Source organism: Larus michahellis, chromosome 2 (genome assembly GCF_964199755.1).
Source record: "Larus michahellis chromosome 2, bLarMic1.1, whole genome shotgun sequence".
NCBI lineage: Eukaryota > Metazoa > Chordata > Aves > Charadriiformes > Laridae > Larus > Larus michahellis.
Window position 1 is genome coordinate 126420948 of NC_133897.1, and position 24779 is coordinate 126445726.

General features: G+C 44.9%; 1 protein-coding gene across 5 annotated transcripts; it reads left to right on the forward strand.

The window, feature by feature from the left end:
- Positions 1 to 1346: 1346 nt before the first annotated feature.
- Positions 1347 to 24779, forward strand: RGS20 (regulator of G protein signaling 20). 5 transcript variants are annotated; one of them, XM_074577040.1, is made up of 5 exons: positions 1347 to 1639; positions 16697 to 16845; positions 20987 to 21073; positions 21921 to 22155; positions 23410 to 24779. In XM_074577040.1, the coding sequence occupies exons 2-5, from the start codon at positions 16700 to 16702 to the stop codon at positions 23596 to 23598; spliced, it is 657 nt and encodes a 218-aa protein (XP_074433141.1). In that variant the 5' UTR covers positions 1347 to 1639; positions 16697 to 16699; the 3' UTR covers positions 23599 to 24779. The 5 variants fall into 5 exon arrangements, with proteins under 5 accessions (XP_074433141.1, XP_074433140.1, XP_074433143.1 ...); XM_074577039.1 differs by lacking the exon at positions 1347 to 1639 and adding an exon at positions 1659 to 1985; XM_074577042.1 differs by lacking the exon at positions 1347 to 1639 and adding an exon at positions 2072 to 2403.

Genomic DNA, 24779 nt, shown 5'->3' on the forward strand with positions numbered 1-24779 from the left:
CTCTCAGCTGTTAAAGTCCCTCATCTTTAAACCTCATTTCAACGAATTCCAAGCACTTGTTTATGTAGTTCTATATTATGCACCTGGACACTGGCCTGCATCTAATAGTCAGGGAGTAAGGAGAAGGTGCCTGTTTTACCAATTCTGAGAGGATTTTAGGCCTCCAAGCTGCTCAGTAGTTTCAGGATTTAGGTGGTTGTGTACGTATGCAATGATGCAGATGTACCTGCCTACAGAGCTAAGTAGAGTTGTCTACAAACATGAAGCACTGGGAGATTCTCAGCTTAGGTGGCATTTTTTGTCTAACACCATTCACACTAGGGAGAATGAGTACCATCTTTTTATACAATACTATGCACTATCACTATGCATTATTAATGCTGAAAAAACTAGCCATCTAATAACGTGTTAGTTGATCATGACCCTCCTGAGAGAAATGCAAAGGATGGAGCAAGACCATACCTTCCAAAGGGGTTACACTGTGCCAGCATTTTAAACCTGCACTTGTTCAAGCATTCCTGCTAAGATTTAGAAAGCCACCTGGGACTGTAGTCTAGAGAAGGCATAGCGGGGAGAGAAATGGTCTGAGAAATGACTGCCCTTCCTGGCAGTGTGACTGGAGGAGCTGGATTCAAAGGCCAGTGGTGTTAACAGGTATTTTGATCTTGATCTCAGGATACGTGAAGAAGCACCTTCGTACACTTACTCTCCTTTTCTCTGCCAAGGAATGAGGCAGGATCATATAATCCTAATTGTCAAGCCTGTAATATCTCCATGGGTCCTATCTGGGACTTGACAATTGTAATCCAGCACAAAAGGGTATTTAACATCCCAGCCACGTGCTTTGTGCCATGACCAAAAGGGCAGAGATTTGCAGAAGGGCTCCTTGCCGCTGGCCAGGAGAAATACTAAGGTAGAGGAGGAGGAACCAACCTTTCTATTTTTTCTGCTCTCCTGGGAACATTGACCAGCTTCCACCCTAGTTCAACTCTCCATACAGACCTAGAACTCTCTGCTGCTAAGCAACAGCAAGCTCTCCTATGTGCAGGAATGGCAGCTTTCCCTGCAGCTCTCAGCTCTAACGAGCACCTTCCCCTGGCACCAACAGCATCACAGCCTTGTTCTCTCCCTTGTTCTTCCCTGTGGCTTTGGCCTTCAAGGGTGGCACCATCACAGTGGGAAAGGCCTTCTTCACACTGTGCAGACTTCCGTTCCTGTCTCTTTGATGTCAAGAGATTGGTTGTAGGCCAGAAATGGGGAAGATGTTTTGGGAAGGGCTGGGCCTCATGAAAAAACGGAGCCCTGAACAGGAACAGGCAGAAATCAGCTCTAGAGAAAAGGGAGGCAGAGCCCGAATGGCAGTGATTCCTGTCTATTCCTATTCCGGGCTCACACTCCAGTAGGGTGTATTCCTCTCCAGGACCATGAGACTCAGCAAAGAAGGGGAGGACCATGATACCCTGCCGCTTGCAGACCGGAGCGGGCTCGCCGAGCCGCCCGGCCAACACCGAACCGCGGAGCGGTTTCAGAACCCTGGACAGGAGCCGCCGGCAGCGGCGCGGGCGGGGGGCTGCGCTCAGCTCCGCGGGGACCCGCCCGCCGCCGCCGCTCCTCCCGCCGGCCATGGTTGTCTTTTTGGGTGGGTTTTGGGTTTTTCTGGGGGCGGGGGGAGGTTGCTCTTTGTGTGTAGTTTTGTAAGTGGTCAGCCTCGTCCCCGTGCTCGTCTGGCACTATGGCCAGCCCTGAACCCCAAGGGGTGCTGGCTCGGTACGGGAAGTCTCCTCCGCTCCGCACCCAAAAGGGGCGGCTTAGAAAAGTTGAAAACCCAGAGCGTGCCTGCGGGGGCGGGGGGGTGCTGAGGGGGCAGCCCCGAGCACCCAGGGACCGAGCGGTGGGGGTCCAAGGCGGACACCCCCCGGATTAGCACTGCGGTGGAGGGGCTCCGCTCAGGGCTGGGCTGCGCAGGGCTCCCGCCTGCCCCTCCGGTAATGCTTATTTTGTGTTTTTCTCTCTCTCTTTCTCTCTCCCCGCCCCGTCCCCCCGCTCCCACACCTCCCCCGCACGCCGCAGCCTCCGAGGCCTGCCGGGCCCCTCGCCCCGCTGTCAGCTCTGCTCGCCAGCCCCTTCCTGCGGCCGCAGCTCCCCGCCCGCCGGCCCTGCCCGCGCTTCGTCTCGGCGCCCCGTCGAGACGCCCCGGGGCCCCGCTTCGGCCCCGCGGGCTTGGCTGCACTGCTGGCCGGGAGCGGGGCGGCCGCCCGCTGCCCGCTCGCCGCCCTGCTGCGGGGCCGCTGGGCTGAGCAGCCGCCGGCCCCCGGCCCGGCCCCGGCGCCGCCGCCGCCCAGCCGCCTCCCCCCGGAGCGCCGGAGATGCCCGGCGTGCCACGGAGCCGAGCCGCCCGGCGCTGTGAGTACCGCTCGTGGGGCCGCGTCCGCAGCGGGGAAGTCGCTGTCCGCCCACGTCCCCCCAAGCCGGCAGCGGCGTGGGAGTGTCGCGGGCGCTGGGTGAGCTCCCCCGGCTGAGAGCCCCGGGCTCCACAGGCAAAGCCCGCCGCTCCCCAGCTGCCATCCCCATCGCTCCCCGGGTCCGCTGGCTCCTGCCGCCGCCGTGCTCCGCACCCGGTGCGCAGGCGGGAAGGGAGCAGCCCCGACGGCAGGGCTGCCCGCCAGGTCACCCGGTAACCGGGAGCCCAGCTCCGGGAACCGGGAACGCGCAGGGCGTTCATGCACCGGCTCAGTCTCGGTTTCGCGGGAAGACCGTGCCGCTCTGCCCGGGGACGGCGGTGACACAAGCAGCGGAAGCCGTCCCGTTAACGGGCGCTGCACCCTCCCGGCAGACGGCGTTTGGGACTGCCCGGGGGGCCGCGGTGGCGGGACGTTATGGGTGAGGTAGTCCCCAAAACGCGGCGGCGTTGGTAAGGGCGCTGCTGAGAGGGTCGCACCGGAGGAGCGGGGTGAGGGCCGAGCCCGGCGGCTCCTGCCCGCCCGCCGCAGCCGCGTAACATCGTGCTCCGCTTTAACGGGAGACCTAGACCAGAGAGCCCGGCGGCGGTGAGCTGTGCGGCTCTGGAAGACGGGAGGCGGCTGGGGGGGAGGGAGGGAAGATCCATCCCTGCAGTTACTTAAAATGCAAGCGTGCTCCAGTCCCGGGTTTATAAGCACGGCGCTCATTTAAGGCATCTTTGAACATTAAAGCAGCAGTACCGAGCGCCGCGGGGGCATCGCCGCCTCTTCAAGCCCTTCCCACCCCCTCCCCCGGGCGCGCACGCACCCACACCCGCTCACTCCACACGCACGCTCTCACGCCGGTTTCTCCGGCATTTCTCCCCCCGGCGCCGGCCCCATGGCTCCCCCCGCGCCCTCCCCAGCCCGCCGCCCCGCTGCGGGCGCTGCGGCGGCTGCTCCCCTTCCAAACCGCCCCTGAGCCGCGGCGGCCCCCGCTGCTGTTCTCGCCTGGCCGGGGGCGGCCCCGGCGGCAGCCCGCCCCGTCGTGCCGGGGCCGGGGCGAGGAGCGCTGGCTGCCGGCCTCGCTCCCCCCGGCTCCGGCCGCGGCGAGCGAAGCCCACCCGCGTCCGCGGCCGGCACCGTGAGACGAGCCCGCGAGGGCCGGGCGCATGCGCGGGGCCGCCGAGCCGCCGTCCCCGGGCGCCCAGCCCGCCGCCACCGGAGGGGAAGCGGGCGAGGACTCCCGGCGGGGCCCCGCCGCCGACACCGTAAGTACCGCTCGGTCCCGCCCGGCCACCGCGGCCCCGCGCTCCGGGCAGCCGTGACCCCCGCCCCGCAGCCGGGGCCGCCCCGGGTGCCGCGGGACGGGACGGGCGGCGTTGCCGGCGTCGGCCCCGCGGCCGGGGTGGGCGAGGAGCGGCGTCCGCCCTTCCCGGGAGGAACCGGAGGGACCCGGCGCAAAATCGCTTCCCTCCCGCGTCCCCCGGAGGGTCGGTGGCCGCCGGCGGGGAGCGCCCCACGCCGGAGCTCGCAGCGCCCCGTCCCTCCCCGGGGGCTCCCGCCGCTCCCACCGGCTCGGCAGCGCAGGGCACGGGTAGCACCGGGATAACCCCCGGCTCCGGGATCCGGGGCACGACTCTTCCCCGCGGGCTCGGCCCTGCCGCTCCGCCGGCCGGGATCGCTCCGCGCTCCGCGCCGCCTCCCTCGCCCCGGAGCGGGGAACACCTGGGCTCGGCTCCCGCCGCGCCCGCGGGGGCCCTTCCTCCTCTTTGTACGAGTAGGGATGAAGATCAGGGAGCATCCATCACCCCACCGCCCCTTCGTGAATGGAGTCCCCCGGGCCCTCGGCTGCCCTGCGAAGTTGGAGAGATGAGTAGCAACAAGCCAGTTGTTCCATGTACACTCTCCCAGTATCAGACTTCCTTGGGTGAGAGGAAAGCTCTCCCTGAGCTCTGTCATTAGCTAATGTCAGTAGGTAAGAAAAAGCAGGTAATGCAAATCAGACACAACTGCAGAAATTGAAATAAGATTATCCTTGTACATGCCAGTAGGAGCTACGGTAATTTAATACCGATGTAATTGACTTGGTGCAACCATTCCGTTATTTCATTTTTGCTGTTGAAAAACTTAAGATCAAAACTTTTCGTACCATGCCGCCGGTGTGATGTAAGGGGTAAGGAGTCTCCTTGTACCTCAGTGCTCGCTGCACAGTCAGAACATCAGCGTCAGCTCCAGCGCTCTGCAGAGCTGTTGTACCGTGGTGCCAGTTATGCTGTCACTGTACTACAGGACCAAAAACCAGTAACCACTAGCTCAGCTAAACGAAGCACCACAATCGCTATCAGCTAGGAGAGTCCTGGTTGTGATCAGGTTAAAATTAGGAGCATAGTGTTAAAATTGGGAATGTCTTTCTAAGCTAAGAGCATGTTCACGCCAACCGAATATGAAGCTAGCGCTATCTTTTGTAAAATGCCCTAAGATGAGAGAATGGTTACTTTATTTCCTCTTTAATTTCTTATCTACCCATCGATATGTATTTTGATATCTTTCCTCTGGGTCCCAGATAATCCTGGAAGCATCCCCTTGGCTGTTACATACCTCTTTATCCCTTGGAAAGGACAGTGCACGTTTTTCAGAGTGAGTAGTGATTTTTAAGGGCTCAGCTTAAAGTACCAGGAAGGAGTTGTCAGAGTTCAAGGTTTGTGTGTCTCTTGGAGCCCAGGTCACAAGTTGATGAACCTGAAGCCTGGGAAACTACCAGTACTCGGTCTCTTCGAAAAATTCATTCTCTCTTTGCGTCACTAAAAGTTACCCCAAGGAGGCAGCGGGTCTTGGAAACACTGCGGAGATCTCCTGGCATTCAGAAGCAACAGGGTATTCTTAGCTAGAGGCTTGTTACTCTTAACTTTCTGTCTATAGGCATGTTTCAAAATTTGTCAGAGCCAGGTGGAGCAAAGTCATCCAGGGAGCGTCACAACCGAAATGACAGCACGCTAAGTCGAATTCTGACCTTACTTCAGCTTTAAATCGACTTTGGTAGTACTCCGCTTGGCACTACAAAGGGCAGCTGCCCCAGAGCCCGGGCCCTGCCGGAGCAGCCTGGTGCCGGTGTAGTACAACGTGAAGTGAATCGCGACAATCGGAATCAATAGGAAACGGTACGTGAATCACTATTTAATGCACTCCAGGGTGAGTCATCCCGATTCAAACCAGCTTTCGGACCAGTACAATGTCAGTCAGCTCCTCGCACAGTTCGATGTGAGTCAGATCTCGGCACTGAGTACAATATGAAATGAGTCACCGCCTAATACAGCGCCATGTGACTCCGATACCCAGCGCGAGTTGTCAGAGCTCTGTGTGATATGAGTCACTTCATAGTACAGTAAAATGGGCTTTTTTGGAGACCATTCATAATTAAGCACGATGCAACCAAGCGCTCAGTCGGAGACGATGGGAGTAAGCAGAGCAATCTGCTGTGTGTACCACTTTCACTCTTTGCATAGTAAAGAGGTGTGTAAAATATTAGGCTGAATGAATTATTTTTATTTTTTTTTTTGGTAAAGCGAGCTGCGTAAAAATAACTAGAAGCAAATACTTCCCCTGACAGTAAAACCAGCCAGAGCAGGGCTGAATCAGTGGTAGAACTCCCGTGATTGGAGAAGCCTGGGGTTTATTTTGTTTAATTTTGCTTCTGAGACAGCCGATCAGCCAGTGTGAACTGACATCCATCCGCTGAGGCTGACTCCAGCTGCCACGGAAGACGAGGCAGGGGATGCCGCCAGTCTGTGCAGCGCAGAGGAGAAGGGCTTGACGCTGATTTAACTTAATTGCGGTTTGCAGTGACCTAGTTTGTGAAGGGACTCAGCATGGGATGAAGTTACATCCATACTCGCATTTTTACTGCTCCACTGTCACAGCACCCGCATAAATGGCTGGACCTGAGCGGCAGGTTGCTTTTGTTGCTTTTTCTATGCAACTGGTAAAAAATTCTCTCGTGTCTTTCCCGTATTGCAGGAGAAATAATGACAGAGAGCGACCCTGCTAACTGCATGTTAGAATAACATTTTCGGTGAGGTCTCTTGTGATAAAATCCAAAGTAAAGAAATACTTTACAATACTACCAGAGGAGATACAGGGCATCCCTCTAAAAAAAAAAAAAATACAAAGAAATTCCACTGAAACCCCAAGTAACTACGTTTCTTAACAGGAAAGTCAGATTTTACTAAGAAAAATACTTCAGTGCAGGAGGTGTTTTTGCAGACAGCGGGCTGATCTGGCGGCCAAATGTGCAGCACTGAATAGCAAAGAAAAAGGAGCAGAAGACATCTAAGCCCTTGGGAGAAAAGGACCTCAGTTACAGGTGACATGATCAAGGCACCATTACCTGTTACTCTGGGGGTGTGATACCTTTTCAGCCTTTGCCTTTGAAATGTAAAGCAACGCGTTCACCTGAATAGATGAACCCAGCTCCTCTGAGCTGCTGCTCCTCTGGAAAAATAAATTAAATAAAACAGGTAAAGGCACTCAATTTCTGGACATTTTACACAAAAGCATCCCAGAGTTGTTATTTTGAACTCGTGGAAGGATACTACTTTCTCTTGCAATTTTATCCACTTAAGCCTTTGATGGACTCGGGCGCAGCAGTGACATAAGAAGCTGCTTTATTCTGCGTGGCTGCCAGTCTCCTGGCTGCCAGCCTCTGTCTTGCATTTGTAAATCCTCAACCATTTCAGTCATCCCCACTGCAAGATGCCAGGTCTCCAATAATAGAAAAACTCCGAGGAGCTCTTGCTCTTCACTCCCTAAGTGGGCAATCCGATAACTATGCCTAAAGCATGTGCAGATGTGTGGGTGAGTTCATTAACATATATTAATTCTTCGCTCTCCAAAATTGTACGTTGCTTGATGGCAGAAAGCCTGCGTGTCAAATTTGTCAATGAAGAGGGAGAAGCACGAGCATCAAGCTTCCTGTTCATATTTCAGTTGACAATAAGCTGCCACAGGCTTCAGTGGGAGTATGTTGCAGCTCCAAATATTTCTAAATTAATGAAATATAGGTCCAGAGGTTCACTTGGAGCTTGACCCCAGTTGCAAGCCTCTTATGACATTAGTAGACAACGACAGAATCTCTTTCTTCCAGCTCACTGGTGACCATTACTGGGGGGATCCGAGCAGCAATTGCGAGATTTACGTAACCTCACTTAAAGCCCGCTGAAACCAAGAGGCGGTTTCCATTGTTTTAATGGCGTTTGGATCAGGCCCAAAGCATTTACCAAAAAATATCTAGACTATGATGATCCACATCCGTGCACTCGCTCCGGCTGGCTGTCAGCTAGCATTAGAGCACAGGGCTTCACGTGGCGATTGGATGGTTACTGGGAAAGCTCCATGCTCTGGCCACGCACATCGGACCCCAGCACGAGTTCAGGTTTGCACACTTGCCTAACTGTAACGTGTACGAGGAGCACGCATCACGTTTAAGTAATAGTATCTTTGCACTTTGAGCTGAAAAAATGGCCATTATGCTTTAGCATAAGATGAGGATAAAAGTATAAAAGCTTAGTCTACAATCTTCTTCTCTATGTATTCTCGTATTTTGGTTTTGTTTTGTTTTTTTATTTGGTGCGTGTCTTGTTTTTTAAATGTGACATTAGTGGCTCAGATTTTAAATATTCCTCCTTTGGGAAGGCTATTTTCTTGGTAGCCCACCTTTCTACTGAGAGATTAGCAAATACTATAAATGTTACAACTAAGCCAAATATGATCCGAGGTGCTTTTAACCGGGGAAATAATTTTCATTCCTGACCTTCACACTCATTTGCGTTCATAAGGTTACACAGAGAAGTGCCTCATAATCTGAATGTCAGACGGGCATGCCTTGGAGTGGAACAGGTATGACAGATGTACTTATTCCAGTACTTCAACATTACTCTTAAGGCATACAGTAGTTTTTCCACTATTTTCAAAAGTAGCTTTTCAGATGCTGGCTTAAATCCCTGGACTTTTTTTTCTTCTTCTTTTTTTTTTTTTTTTTTTTTTAAGTATTTATTTAGTAATACGAGCATGTACTTTTTATATGAATCATAGATGCTGTCTAGCTGGATAAGAAGCAAGAACATGTATATGCCATTATTTTTCCTCTATTTTTGGTTCATTGCTTTTTAGGGACATTTTTGTAATGGACTAAATTTGTTGTTACCATTATATGGAGGAGGCCCCCAACTCCCTGGGAGATCCAGAAACTCTGCACTTAGGCATCTGCATAGATGCTACGTTAGATTGGCTTGAAACAGTGAACCAACCAGACACAAGCTGATCAAGTCCTACTCCCCTTTCTCAATTAAGTCTTTAACTAATCACTGCGCTCCATGCGGGATTTGGATAGTTCTGTGGATTCCTCCAGGCAGGACCCGCTGTGCCTAGACAGGTTTCTTTATGTTTCAATGTGCTGATTAACATCTGGAGTGGAGAATATGGTTCTTCCAGAGACCAAGGCTGCAGAGTTGATGCAGCTCTACACAGATTGCAGGCAGTCAGAGGAGACTTGTAAGTAGCCAGAAGAAACTTCCCGCGGATGCAGAAATGATCACGTAGGACAGCCTTTTGTACACAATTCAGGTAGCTAGGAGATGTTTTGTATGTAGCTCAAGATAATCACTAGGGATGGATCATGCCTGTGCTGGAGCGGTCCCAAGGAGCACGGGCCAGCTGGGTGTAAGAGCTGCACAGCAAAGCACAATTCAGAGTGTCATCTGGTCCATACACACCACCACTACAAGGACTTTTGCAACGTAAGTTCTCAATACCATCTGGACACTGACTGACTGTCCTGTTCAAGGATTTGATTCCCCACAGTGACTTGATAGTAGCAAAATCAGATCCAATTGACTACTCAGAAACTGGCAGAATAGCACCTTTTAGTCCTTCCCTATCCACATGAACCAGAAAGTCATATTTTTTCTATTAAATTATGGCTACTCAAGCCCTCACCAAGCAGACGTAGGTGTCTTTGGCAGTGCTGTCATTACTTTGGGCAGTCAAACTGATCTAATCGGACAGAGGTACATTTCATTTTACATCCAGCAGCTGGCTAAAACTGTACCCAGGCTGGGGTTAAACAATGCTGGAGATGGTAGAGGTTAAAAGCCTTTGGTTAAAGGTATCTCACCTCATTCCATCACTTGTCTAAAAATACATTTGGATTCCTTAGAAAACAGGTACAAGATAGCGGTCCATCTCCAGTTTTTAAATCTCCTGTGTTTTCTTCTCAAACCCATTTTCAAGGAAGGCACGTATCTGCTCCAGATGGTGGAGACAGAGAAGGCAGACCCCAATTCTCAAAGCGCAGAGAGCATCCAGCACAGAGGGTTCTCGCACAGTTTGTTCGTTCTCATAGCACCTTCTGAGAGGTCTGGAAATCTGAGAAGATAAACGAGGCAGAGGGAGTTTAGAGCAGTGAAATCTCCATTTTGGTGTGAGGGAGATAACGTAGAGAAAGAAAAGCAATTTTCGATTGGCTTATTCTTCCTCAGCAAGGCAAATTTTAGGGTATGGATCTCTTGTAGAACAGCATCCTAGTAAGGGAGTTTAAGGTGCTAGGGAATTAAACACGAACGAGAGACCAGGAAGCATCCAAGGTTTTTGATATCCAGGTGTATTAGAGGATAAACGTGTCACAAACTAGGCTGATGAATCCCTCCATTTGGGCTCAGAGGTAAGGTCTCCTCCTGGACCTTCCTCTCTTACCTTGAAGAAGCAGCATAACCTTGCCTGAATACTAAACAGGGAAAGCACTAGAGCTCAATGTGACTACCAAAGTGACTCAAAAAAAAACCCAACCAAAACCAGAGCAGTAATTTGAGCTTGAAGCTGGGAGATGTCGGTCTTCCTGAACTTGCGAGGACCTCAATGAGAATAAGAGAACTGCATCTCATAGGCCTGAATCTTTAACTAGTTAAAGAAACGTATCTAAAAATGTAAAACATACTTAAACTACCTTGGAAAAAATAAAAAAGTCCATCTCTAAATTTACATTATAGTCAAGACAGTAAGAGTTCTCTCAAAGAATAAATACAAAGCTATCCAGAACAGAAATAGAGAACAGCAGTTTATGTGCACAGACACACGTTCACCCTCTGCATTCTCTTAGTGAGATGGAAAAAGCCACTTTCAGCGATAAAACTCTCACTGTTTGTAACCATCTGTGTAAATGCACTCAGGAAGCAGAAGGAGGATTTTAAAACAAAACATTTATACAAATTTTGAAGAAAGGCATTTCAGACAATTCCTGACACCTCTGCTTAGCACTGCCTGGTATGAAGTCCAACCCGAGGTATCAAGTCACTTTTCTCTGCAGCATAAATACAAGTGCCAGATCAGATCCTCAGCTGGCATAAATCCCTTTCTCTTCACTGGCCAACTTTTCAGTAGCTGAAAATTTGACACACGCTACATGTAATCAGCATTAATACTTCAAAATTGAATGTATAAAAACTAGGATGGAATTTTCTCTCATCACAACGAGATCTTGATGTTCCTAAGAAAATACCCTCTTTGTTGATTGATGTACTTATATTTGATTGTCCAGGGAAACAAAACAGAAAATACTTGACACTGGCCAGTGTCAAAATTCATTTAAAACCAGATACTAATTGCATGCCATGCGAACTGAAAACCATAGAAAGAACACCTCCATCTTTTTTTTATTTCAGATTGTCACCTGACCAAATAAGCGACTGTGCTGGGAGGCTGGTGTGACAACAAGCTCTATTTACCAATTGCCATTTTCTAAGTGCACATCTAGGAATAAGGAACAGAATATTTTGGGCTGATGGAAGAACTGATGTTTATAGAAAATGCACCTAATTTATTCATTTTTTTCTAACTGCAGTATAAAATTTCTTTACGAGGAGAAATCTGTCCAGTTCAGTCACAGGTTCTTTCCCACTTCGATGCTTCCTGTCAGATTTGAGTGATCTGCCTGACAGCAGCAGGGGTAGGAGGACGGCTGTACGCCTTGTTTTCCTCAGGAATGCACCCTTTTGTTCTACAGCCGAATAATAGCTCTGAACTATCCCTCACCCTTGAATGCACTTTTATACAAACTTCAGCTCTCGGGGCTCCTCGAGCTCCAAAGTCTTCCAGCTACTGCTACAACTAATGCTTTCCCTGCCCAGCTCTGAACATGCATTTCTCTTGCAACATCATACTACTGGTGTAAGAAAACAGAGATCGTTATTTAAGCATCAGTGTCAGGTTGTGGGGACAAGTTTAGGCCACCTCTTACGCTATTTATGAAATGCATCAGCTGGCGGGGGAGCAATACCCACGTGCCTCTCACCCTGCTTCCCCACTCCACCACCTGTGGGTCTGCCGAATGTATTCTCAACTAGGACAGGGAAAGAAAAATATTTAGCTGCCAACATGTGTCATTCCCTTTAAGAACTTTAAGGTAAGCTATTAGTTAAAAATGCTGTTGCTGATTGAGATTTTTCATTATTGAAACAAACTGATCACCCACAGCATCAGTCTAGGAAAAAAAACGAAAGCCCTCTTGCAAAATTAGCAGTCACACGTCCACTGGTTTTGATTACAGTTGTTTGAGGCTCTTTGACCTAATACTGTGGAATAATAAACTTGAAGAGGTCACCAGTCACTGGTACCATGTACTATAGCCGTAGGATCCACAGGTGAATAATCCTTCAACTAATACATACTGTTAGTCTCGTCACTGATGCAAAGAACAGAGGCACTAGATTCTCAAAGTGGTTTTACACCTACTGCATGACCCACTCAGACCATCTGATATCCCAAATTAACAACAATAACATTATATGAACAGAAAACCTTTTTACTGGGATGTCTAAAAAAAACCCCTCTCCTTTTTGCCCTGAAGTCTACTGAAGGCAAAAAAATAGCAGCCTCCATCCCCACAGATCCACAAGTCAGTCAAGCAGTTGTTTAAGTTGTTGCTAATGTGGGTTGTACTGTAAAGAAGCAAGGAATTTTATGAATTCCTACAAATAATATTCACTGGAGTTGCTGATAAATTTACTGTCCATTCCTGAATACAGCACAACTCAAACCAGTAACTGGAGCATTACACAGCTGTGGTGGCTGCAGCAAGAAGCAGCAAAGTGTGATGGAGAACTTTGAGGACCCATTGTGAAATTTTGGATATACTAGAGGTAGCAGAAAAAACAACTGTGGACATAAAATAAGGCTTTTCTGTTTGCGTCCCATTAGTGGCTCTGTCATTATTAGCTCACTGCGTGATCTCAGACAACTTGCTTCACCTCTATGACTTTTTTTCCCATACACCTTCCAAGATTGTTATACTTCCCTGGGTACAGTCATACTCGGATAGTCTCGATGCTTTTCAAGGTACTTTTCTTTGAAAATGAATCCTTAGCTGACTCGCACAAACTCAGTGTCTGTGCCTTTGCCTCTATTCCAGCCAAGGAGGAGTTTATGGGAGAGTTAAAAACATCAGACGGGGAGCTTGTGGTGAACTTCTTACATCACCATGTACAGACAGGGTTTGTGTTTCCCTGGTTTACCTTTTTTTTTTTTTAATTACATTTTTTTTTCAAAGCAAAGAAATCTATAAAGCCAGTGTTTATCCATGAATATACATACGAAATTATGACACATCCTTTAGGCAACCTATGTGTGTTCAGGCCCCACGTCTGGCATTACACGGTCTCAGCACGGTCACAACTGGGATATAGCTTTGCAACAAATTGTTCCGCAAACATGAACATTTTTAATTTGTTTTGCAGTTCTGGTTAGAGGATGAACCACAAAAATCTGGACTTTTAATATGTAAGATACCAACTTCTCCTGCAGATTAATCATTCTTATGTAGCCGTGGGGAGTTTGTCCAGGTAGAAGGGTGTATAGAACGATGTGCTTGACGACAGTTTGGTTTAGAGCCAGAGCTGCATTAAAAACAAACAAACAAACAAAAAAACCCCAACCAAAACCGGGAAGAATGAAGTTAGAAAAACCATGTTGGGATGGATCACTTACTCATTGCTTGTTCTCTGAACCTGCACCAGCCGGATACGTTTTTGTCTTTTGGGTCTTAATAATATCTGTGCCAAAGGAGTTTATACAACTTTGTAATAACCTGCATCGCTGCCCGGCTCTCCATCTTGCTATCTCATAAAATCGAGCCTAGATTTTATTTAGCCTAAGCTAACTCATTATTTATCTCTGAAAGAAACAGAGAACAGTAGAACATCACAACCTTTTACTGACCAGAAGATCAACATGCTTCTCAGTTCCCCTTCCTAGATTAACAACCCAAACTCCTACAGTCTTTCTGCATAAACGTCTTGTTAGGTGATGAGACAGGTGTTCTATCTTTTTTGGAACATGATACCCATAGTACTTGCGCAGAGGAGGACGTTACTTCCTCTATCTTGCCACAGTATTCCTGCTAATACACTGCTGAAAGTCCCATCCTGGTTAGTTTGCGATCCACTCCAGACCTCTATTTGAATGTACAATGTGACTGTCAAGGGCCACAGGAAATACATGCACGATAATCACTAGAGAGCTCTGTAATTCAAAAAGCTTGAGCCGTCTTTAAGCCAACAGATATATTCCAGTCCTCTTTCTCTTATTTCCCATTACTCTAATACAGCTCTGCTATCATGAAAGCATGCTTTATCTGCTAAAAATATCTTTCAAAGCAAATCTTCATCACGTAAATGACCAAAAACTACTTGCTTATTCAATGAGAAAGTTTGTATACATCTGCCGAACAGGAATGAACATGCTCTGAAAAAACGCATCTCAAATTTTTGTGTTGCGCAATCCTTCATTTTCCATAAACTCTGTGAGAAATCATGCAATGATGAACATTCAAAAAAAACTGTAGTGCCAGAAAACTTCTAAGGCATACGATTCACCAATGAAACACAGAACATAATGCTGCTGGGCAGTTTTTGCCATACAGCTACTTACGTACTCTTCCCTTGCATTTAAGATGTCAAAGAACCATTCTGAAGAAGAACCTGAAATGGTATAACAGTGGATCCAGAAAGGTTTGTTTTTTTTTTCATTAAGTGGGATGAGATGGGGAGGAAGTATGTATTCTTTCTATTTCCACCGTCCTTTACCTTTCTTCTTGGAAAAACAACAAACAGGAACCAGCTTTTCCACTCAGACCACCATCAGTTCAGTTGTAATACGGATTAGAGGTAGGACCATGTGAACTAGCCACATAAAGCATCTCAAAAGTAAGACTGGATGGATTAGGCTCTATAAACTGGACGTATCTGAATCCAAGTTACACTTTTTTGATCAATAATAATTGTTTACTGTCCAAAGAAGCCTGAAATGTTGTTAGATATATTACCCTTCCAATAACGCTTTACTTGCTATCACTTTCTAACCAACATAAGAAGATGCTTTATTTTAATAAGTATAGGTATCTGAAAGGAAATTAATACTGAGGGGTTTGTTCTATTCCTATGAATTTGAAACCCTGAAGGAAAGAAACCTGAATCTGCAAATGTGCTCTACATTTCACATTTGTTCTTCCACATTTTGAAACGAGAAAGGTTGTGGGGTTTTGGAAGCTATGTTCTTTTTCTGGGCACTTCGGTATTACTTGTCAGATTAGGTCTGCAGTGTTACAAAATGGGTTATCGTTTCTATCTGTCCTGTTGTTCTTATATTTTATTCCTCCTGGAAAACAGGTGCATCTTCTGCTCAGCATGTCATGCATTCTTCTCTTGGGAGAGTGGGTGGTTCTCACAAAAACAAAAACTATTAAGCTCTATAGGAGAGGAAAAAATCCAGCAGAAAAAAAAATCCAGCACAATTTAATGCTGCACTCTGCTAAAATAATCTCCTTTCTTCTCCTGACACTTCTGTCAAGTCTGTGACAACGTGCATTCTCCCCCAAGTTACAACAATAGTATTTCCTAAACCTGGCTAAACGTTGTAGAAAGGAAGGCAACTTTTAACCCTCCAGTATTCAGCTCATCAGATCTTTTTTATTGATTATTTAATACCAGACTTGAAACAAAGAACTCAAAATCTGTGGCAGCTAATTTTAGTTCCCCTGCAATCGTCATGGCCTCAAAAGAAGGTTTAGCAACATGGAAAAACCTACACACAAAGGGATCTCGTGACACAGGAGGAGGACTAGTTATGTATCCAAAAATCAGATACAATCAAAATGAAGAAAGACATACTTATCTTTGTACAAGCTGGCATTTCATCTGTAGAAGACATCTGTCACTTAGGTATGGCATTACCCTCAGCACAAGAGGGAGAGCGTTACCAAGTGCTGTAGAGCAAGTTTGAAGCTCACAGAAAGATAGGTCAGAAAAGGACAGGGACTTCAAGGGGACTTGTCCTTTCATTGACACCACTTCTTTGAACAATCTGCAGAATTCAGGCTCTCAAAAGGTTTCCTAGACCAGTGCAAAAACCACAACCAGTGCTTCCACCAAAAATTGTTTCATGCCATTTTCAGCTGGGGGAGGGCAACCAAAACCTGCATGTTAAATCTTAATGCTGTACTGTCATGTGTTTTCTCCACAAGTAATTCTTCATCTTCAAAGCAGCACTTGATTCCTTCTTGGGAGAAAAACATTTTTAAAAACTGTGGCAATTAGACTATAGTGGACAGATAAGCGTTGGCCTTTCCTCTTTGCTACAGGGCAACCAGCAGATTTGAGACATCCTCAACAGTCACCAAAGAACAGATTTTTAAGATAGCTCAAGTGTCTCACTCAGGCATCACTAAGCCTTTGCACTGGCTAATCAACAGAAAGAAAGTAAAAAAAAAAAAAAAAAAAAAAAAAAAGAGGCTCCAACTACCTCAATTCTGTAACATTTTCTTTAGGACCGACCTTGAAGTCAATACCTCAGGAAACCCTTTTCAACTCCGAGGTTTATATACCACTGTCCTAAGAGCTGCAGCTCTCTGAGACCCCTCACTTCCACCTTTTGCTCTCACCATCACCACTCTCTTTGTATTCCCACCCATGTGCAGAATTCATTAGCCACTTGCCTTCCATCACAGCACTTCAATAAAATGAGTGAATTTTCCAAAGGATTCAACACATAAGAGCTTTTGTGGGGGAAAAACAAACATTTAGCTTTTCAGTTTCTTTGGAGCTGTGGCCTTCGGCAGTTCTTGGTAAGACTTTTTAAAGGAAATAAAAGGAAAAGAAAAAAAAAATAAAGAAGAGAAATGTTTCTTACTTCCCCCTTCTCTTGCTGTCTTGCAGCCCATGGGATCAGAGCGGATGGAGATGCGCAAGCGGCAGATGTCTACGACCCAGGAGACCCCAGGCGCTGCACAGGCTCAGCACAGCACAGGAAATCGCGGGTCCAACGCCTGCTGCTTTTGTTGGTGCTGTTGCTGCAGCTGCTCATGGTAACCCCGCTCCTTCAAGCCTCTGGGGAACAGAATATTGGGGAGGGAGAGGGGAAAGGGGTGACAGCCAGTGCATAGGACAACATAAACCAAACAAACCAGTTGAGTAGTTATGAGAGTCTGGGACTAAGAGAGATGACTGTGCTCTACTACTAGACATAACCTTCTACTCCACTTCACTCTTTTTTTTCTTTTCCCTGCCATTGAAATAACAGATTTAAAAAAGAAATAATCTGTACAGTATCTCTGTTGTATTTTTGTTGTCAGTACTGTGTAATGGAAGGTCTGTTTCGTGCAGGACTGGTTCTCCTCAGCCTTGAGCTTCACCAGAGCTTCCACTAAAAACTGAAAGCGATACCAGAATATGTAACAGCTTTAGATTTAGGACTGGGTATTAAGAAGGAGCATAGGCTGTGTTAAATGGAATTAGGAGAAGGCAAAAAAATGTGTAGGTCAGAAAATGAATAACCAGGTGCCCAGCACTGTTCTTTTGTTTCAAAGGCAACTGGATCTGTCACCGTTAATTAGTGTTGGCAACTCATGGCACCTGCAATTCATATGAAGTTAATCCTTGGGATCAGAGACTTTAAACGTTGGTATCTGCTGAAGATGAGGAGTTAAGCAGAACATAATTCAGAAGAACTCCCATTACAAGGTGTTAAGGAGGAAAATTTATCAGGGAAGCAAAGCAAAAGAGGAAAAGGAATCACTTGATTCCTTAAATTAATGATGTGTTCACCTTCTTTCTCTTACCAGCTCCTCCAGATCCAAGTGATTTCATTCAAAATTGAAGTAAAGCTTCCCACACTCAAAAGACCTGTATCTGTTTGGGGCCAAGTGTTAATTAATGGGCAAGACCAGAACTTGCACTGAAATAAAGTCTTAAACGGGCATAGGAGTTCAACCAAAACACTGACAGAAAGTTGAGTGCTTATTATAGCACTATCCACCACATAAACACTTCAGAGCAAGCAAACCCTTCGCTGAGGTGAAGGGAAGAAGTTGTGAATAACCTGACATGTAGCGGAGTCTAGGAATCTATTCCACCATTATTTTTTTCCAACAGCAGCTGGTAGCAAACCCGTTGGAGAACACCTTTAGAAGGCAAGGGAAGAGCAGGCCGATGGTTCCTCTGCTGTTGGTACTCAGCTCATCAGAAGCTGAGATACCCAATTCTGCCCTCTCTGATGCAAATAGTATTTTGCAAGGACAAGAGGCTACTTGGAATTTTTTTTTTTTTTTTTTTTTTTTGCAAGATGCCAAGTACTCTGGCTCTGATCCTACCAAGCTTTTCAGCAGGTGCTCAGAGGTAATCTAAGGTAGAGTTTAAAGAGACAGTAAGTACTCTGCCTGCACAGGATCAGAGTTTGCTCCCTTGCAGAATGGCATCTATGTTAAAGCATCCCATACAAATACCAGCGTCACCTGAACAGTTGTCCAGTGCAATTGCAAACGGCTCAGTCCAGAGCTGCATTGCACAGACGTGCCTTTCCATAAAAGGAAAAAATAAGGCACATTCACCTACTAAGTCAGAGTACATAAAATTTGCATTATCTTTTAAATTGTTGATAAAGTGCTTTTTCTTTTTACCGTTTTACCTGATGTTTTCCAGGATGCTCATTTTCTGTGCACCTCACTACTCCAACAGTTCCAAGAAAGCAATTTACTCAATAAGGTGTGTGAAAGTAGCCAAATTTCATGGTGCTTAAAATTCCTATTTGCATTTCAGAATCATCTGGGAAAACCAGTACAGGCTCCAAAACAGAGCAGCTTATTTTAGCTTTAAAATAATTTCTGATTTTTTTGAGAGCAATTGTTTTCTAGTAGCAAGAAATGCAAAACAAACCACAATTAAGCTATTTATATTCCCTATTCACAGAGCCTTTCCTCAAAATAGCTCGAGTACTTTGAACAGAAAAATTATGAATAGGAATAAAAATAACAGTCTACATGAGTCATGCAGCTGAGCTGCTGAACATCCAATATTCAGCATGCTCTTAATAGTAGATTTAGAATGAAGAAACAGTGAAATGAGTCTCTCAGCTGGATGCTCAGGGCCTGTGTTCATTCCTACAGCCAGAACTCAAGGCTCCAGCCTGTTACTCCTCCAGATCCTGAGAAGATGCAGTGTTGCACTAGTCTCTTCATTTACCTGTACATTTCCAGGGAAAGAGCTTTCCCACGAGTCATTTTTGAGGCACGTCATGTTCTCTTAAGGAAGCTTTTGTTATTTCTTTTGTCTTTCTCCCTTTTAGTGCACTATCCTCTGAAGATGTAATCCTTTCTGTTGGATCTGTTGGTTCCCCTCAATCCAGTAATAACTCTGACAGCCGTATCACTTCTTGTCTGTGTGAGAGGAGTACATAACGTATCACTTTTCATATTAAAAAAAAGGCCAGAATCACTGGTAAAAAGGGTAGTAAAAGATTGAGACCTATACACCCCAAAAGAATAGAGAACTAACATTAACTGCTTACTTTTTTGGGTTTGTGGGTTTTTTTTCGGAAAAGGTGAATTGAAATAGTTCATTTGTTTGAATGTATGGTTCATACATTGCAGAAAAAAAAAATTATATATGTTTGCAATATCTGCTCTCCGTCTTAACAGTAGGAAAGCTTCCCTACTGCTTCAGTGCATGGACTGCCTTGGCAAAGGGAAAAGCAGGTCTCTGCAGATTACGGACTAACAGTAGAGAAAGCAAAAGAAGGAGATAACCAGTAAACAGTGAGGCTGCAAATAAGCCAAAGCCATGAGTTTAGAAGGCAGAAAGGACAGAAAAATCAACTGGTTTAACAAAAAGCCTCACTAGGGATCAATGAGAGTCTTACAGATTAAGGCAACAAAACAGTTACAACATTAGCATTAAAGAAAGGTCAGACACAAACGAAGAAATTATGTTTGGTATTTTCCTAGAAGTTTTAACAAAAATAACTGTATTGCTTTATTTCAGCTAGAGGACCCATTTCATACAAATTACAGGTTATAATTCATGGGACCTTTTCTCCTTGACAAATTTGAAGCAGCGTTACCGATGATATGAACGTATGTGTGTGTGCGCACATGCGTTTCTCACTAAACTATGATAGCCTGTGAACTGGAACGTAGTCTCCATTCCCTAAAAAGAAATATGTGTATTCTCAAATCCAGTCTCAAATGAAAAAGAATCATCTGCAACTACAAAATTAATTTTTTAAAAATAGAGTTATTTAAACTAACATCTGACGAAAGCAGCAAGAGTCGACAGCTACCCTTCCATGGGACGTGAAAAACTCTCTCTCAGCGATCGCAGCAAACATTTATCTTTTTTTGTAATTCTACAAACAAGTTAATACTTGTTTTCAGTCAGACATACTGAAAATGATATTCAGCCATGGTATATCTGCTCTTTGTGCTCCAGGCCTCACGTTTTGAAGCATATACTATCACTTTCTTGAAGTTGCAATCACTTACCACGCAATCTGGCTATATCTACATCTGAACTCTGAAAGATGCTTACACTTCCAACATCACATAGAGACGTGTCTAGCTTGCTTAAAACGTGCTCCAGCTTCTGAACTCTGGCTTTCTTGTAACATGGTATCACCATTCTAAACCAGAGTCTTGACTCTCATCAGGCCCTATGGATATGAAAAGTATCGAAGGAGAAAAAAAAAAAACAAACAAAAAACCACAAACCACACAACAAAACCAAACACCAAAACAACCAACCGTGAAATCTAACTCACATAAAACCAGTGCATCAAGTCTAACTTAAGTAAAAACATTGCATTGAGCATACACAGTATAATAAGCCTCAATGGAGAACAGATTTCATATGTGATAAAGGGTACTCCCATATATGCAGGCAATTGGACTCGATGGTGCTTACGGGTCCCTTCCAACTTGAGATCTTCTACAAATCTCTGACCCCTGAATAGAAAGGTTATGTGATACAACATTGAACGGCACTGAGCTACATTAAAGTTTGCCAGGTTTATACAACTGTAAAATTCACGTCAGAGTATCACTAAGGGCAATGTGGCTATTGTTAGCTTCTGTCCTTTTAGATGATCTTTTTTTAAATATCGGAGGAAAAGCATCTGGTGTACGTTCAGCCTTTTCCTTTATGAAGTTGACTAAAATTTTGTTTGCTACCTTGCAGTCTTACTGTTAGAAATCAAGACGAAGAGAGAGCAAGGAGAACATCGCACGAACTCCAAACAGAGGGTATTCCAAACTGCGAGGAAAGGTACAGTCTTTATTAAGTGTTCTGTCAAGCTAAAATGAAACAAACCCAGCAAACCGTACTAAATAAAGTGAATTACCTGAAATATGCAAATAACTATTATTATTTATTTGTAATTTATGCTGAATTTGCAGTCACCTGTCTCTTACATCCTAAGGGAGCAAAGGTCTGATCTATAATCTTTTACATTATTTATATGCACCCTGTAAGCACATCCCCACTTCCATAACACAGCAGATCAAAACCAGCATTGTAACCACAGTCTCCCTTTTTTCTGAAATAATTTTTAAATACATCCTGTTCCCACCCAGCACCTATGTGATGAAGCTAACTGTCAGTGCTCGGCCATACAAAAATAGTAAATATAAAGAGGAGCTCAGATCCTCCCAAGAGTCAGGCTCCTCTTCAGAATTGCTCGAACAGGCAGCAGCACCTGTAAAGCACTAACAGACAGCAGGGTGCCTTTTATGGGGTTTGAATCATTGCTTCTTTCTACATATTTTCATTCAATTTTTAACAAGATTCAACAAGGACTATTGGGTATAGGAAAAAAAATGCTTAGCTGTTGCAAAGGGACTTTGTTGCAATTACTCTGAGCACTAAACTGCAATTTCTGCATCAAAGTGGAAGCAGTAATCTGCATTTGAGATTTTGATAAGCACACTTTCAAAAAGCATCTCATAAATATGTTTACTAGAGTTTGCACTTGGGTAGTTCTGGTGAGGAATTAAGAGCCCCATGAACCTTGCGATTTTGTTCCATCGTGATGCCAGATGCCTCCTGCCAGCTGCAAACGGCTTCAGTAACAATCATTCATTTCTCTCTTCTTGTCCTCTCCTTCCTCCTCAAGTCCTGCTCCTACTCTTGAAGAAGTAAATGCCTGGGCTCAATCATTTGACAAGTTGATGCTTACTCCAGCTGGCAGAAATGCTTTTCGTGAATTTCTACGAACAGAATTCAGTGAGGAAAACATGCTTTTCTGGATGGCCTGCGAGGAACTAAAACAAGAATCCAACAAAAGTGTCATTGAAGAAAAAGCAAGACTAATTTATGAAGATTATATTTCTATCCTTTCTCCAAAGGAGGTATATTACTTTCCCCACTACATTTTTTGATGCTGCTTTGCACAGTTATTTCTAACATGTGTTTAAAGCTACAAAAATACTCAGGGAGAACTCCCCCCCACCCCCCAGCATTCCACTGCCATCAAGTAGAGATTTAGGGGAAAAAGGCAGACCCATCACTGAGGTGAGATAGTCAAAACTACTTTCACTGGCTGTAAGAGCCAGTGCTACCCTGTGCTACCCTGGCATGCTGATGTGAAGTCTTTAGTTTGAGGCACAAATACCCAGATGATCACTTCATCCTCGCTAAACTTATATTTTATTTCCTGGACAAATCAGTTTCTTTTTTCTTTGCACTGGGCAAGGGGGTGTGCGCGTCTCTCCCAAAGCACAGTAACCACAAATAAAGCGTTATTTGCAAAGCACAAATTGCTCAAAGAGCAGCTGCCAAAACACCGCATAGAACAAACACACCGACTTCCTGGAAATTTTCAAAACTACTTGTTACTTCACTGTTAACAAATATGTCGAGTTTTGAAGACACCTCAGTTCAGTTTGAACATAATCCTACCAAGTAGGATGAAATTTTAAACCTTCCAATGTCCTTGCAAAACGCAAACTTAGTTGTTTCTAGTGCAGGCTGTACTTACGTACTTTTAAAATGCTGTTTAAATCTAATCAGTCTATTCCAGTAATACTGACATCCTTCTACAGACACTACAGCCTTGCAGAAAACAATGAAAACATTAATTATATGCTGTATGGAACCATTATATAGCCGTACCTGTGGTTCGCATCAATTCAGCCTGCTTTTTAACAGGAATTTGATTAAGCCAGAGCTTCCCAGGTTACAGTTTCCGTCTGCATCATATTGCTTACTCCAAATTCAGTCCCTTTCCAACAGCACTAACTCCCAAGGAAATGAACCGTCACAAAAAATTAAAAGTCCTCTCTACTACAGAGGAGGAAGTTGGTCTGGAGATAATCCGCCAGTCTCTCAGGTTTCAGTCATAACAAGATTGCAGGCCGCCTTGTTCAAAGTAAGGTCACCTCAGTGAGAAAATTTCCCCGTCCGTACTCAAGAGATTACGTCTTCCAAATTTCAACACAGTAATTTTTTTTACGTACGTATATTTAGCAGTTTTTTCACGCTCTTGAAGGACACCAGTTGAAACTGTTAAAAAAGACTGCTTTTTCAACCAATAAAACAAACCTAAAACCCCACACGTACTATTCACCACTATTATTTACGTGACTTTCTGTTTTAATACGCAGGTCAGTCTGGACTCCAGAGTAAGAGAAGTTATTAACCGAAATATGCTGGAACCCTCACAACACACCTTCGATGACGCACAGCTTCAAATTTATACCTTAATGCACAGAGACTCCTACCCACGGTTTATGAACTCTGCTATTTATAAGGACTTGCTTCGGTCCTTGTCTGAAAAATCCATAGAAGCATAGAATTTTTTCTTAAATGTATTTATTTTGAAGCAAAAGGAACTCTGGGCTACACCAATCCACAGGGAACTTAGAATTAATCAGATATTTACCTGATAATAACTCAGGCAAGTTCTACTACAGACTGAATGATTTAAACCCACACAAGGCTCTGACACAATCAGCCAACTACAGTTTCTGATTAAATTCAGTGTTACTTTGCAAAAGAGAATGAAAATGTTGTCGTTCAAAAAAAAGCAGTATTTTTTCAAATGCAGCACGCAACTCAGATGCAAACCTGTTACAACCTATGGCCGAGGTACAAACGCCAACTGAGCACGAAAACTACATTTTAAAGTGGAGTGTTAGAATTTTCTTGAAAACCAAACCAGTTGTCCCATCCACACTGTGACCAAAGCAAAACCAGTACTGTCAGTATCTGGAGTTACACTAGACAAAGTTTCACATATTGTACGAATTGTACCTGGCACAGGCATACCACTTGTCTTGGTATATTTAATGGATATAATACAGTACGCTAATGGAAATCAGTATGGCAATCAAGTTTATGAAAGCTAATGGTTGAAATAATGCTGCCTATAAAAATCTTTTGCTGAAGAATTGTTATTTTACTACTAGAGTCTGCTGAAAGCATTTTTAAGTTCATATTGTTGATGTTTATAAAGTTAAATTATTTACTTAAGAGGAAGAAGAGTCTGGGCATTTAAATTCTGAAATAAAGCACAAGAATTCTCACATGTTCTTCTCTTCCCTCGGTAGGTAGATGTAAAAAACATTTCAATATTTGCTCCTGAGAGGATGGCAGTATCAACCATCTTGGGTTTGTACATATTAAATTCTCCTGTTACCTCTTGTAAGGTTTCTATTACAGACATTCATACATTTAACTAACAAAAGGAGGAAGCTGGAACTATTCTGTTCTGATATAGCACTATTTCAGACTGTCCAAAAAGCAACAGCTCCATCTGCTAATCATCAACGTTCACTTACAGTATCCCCAAAACGTTACATTTGATTTCTGATCATATATCAAAATCAGTAATCACAGGAAGCACTAGGAAGAAAGTAAATTGAATCCGTGTAATCTACTTGTGGATCTGTTATTCTAACAGCTTCTTTATTTTAAATTGCAAAATTCACTACAATTCCACTATATTAAACTTTGGAGTTTATAATGGACCTCC

Excerpts from the sequence above, each read along its gene's own strand:
- RGS20 (XM_074577038.1), top strand. The coding sequence starts at position 3,611 with ATGCGCGGGGCCGCCGAGCCGCCGTCCCCGGGCGCCCAGCCCGCCGCC. Across the intron at positions 3,710-16,696 it reads GGGGCCCCGCCGCCGACACC|CCCATGGGATCAGAGCGGAT; the intron begins GTAAGTACCGCT and ends GCTGTCTTGCAG. Across the intron at positions 21,074-21,920 it reads ATTCCAAACTGCGAGGAAAG|TCCTGCTCCTACTCTTGAAG; the intron begins GTACAGTCTTTA and ends TTCCTCCTCAAG.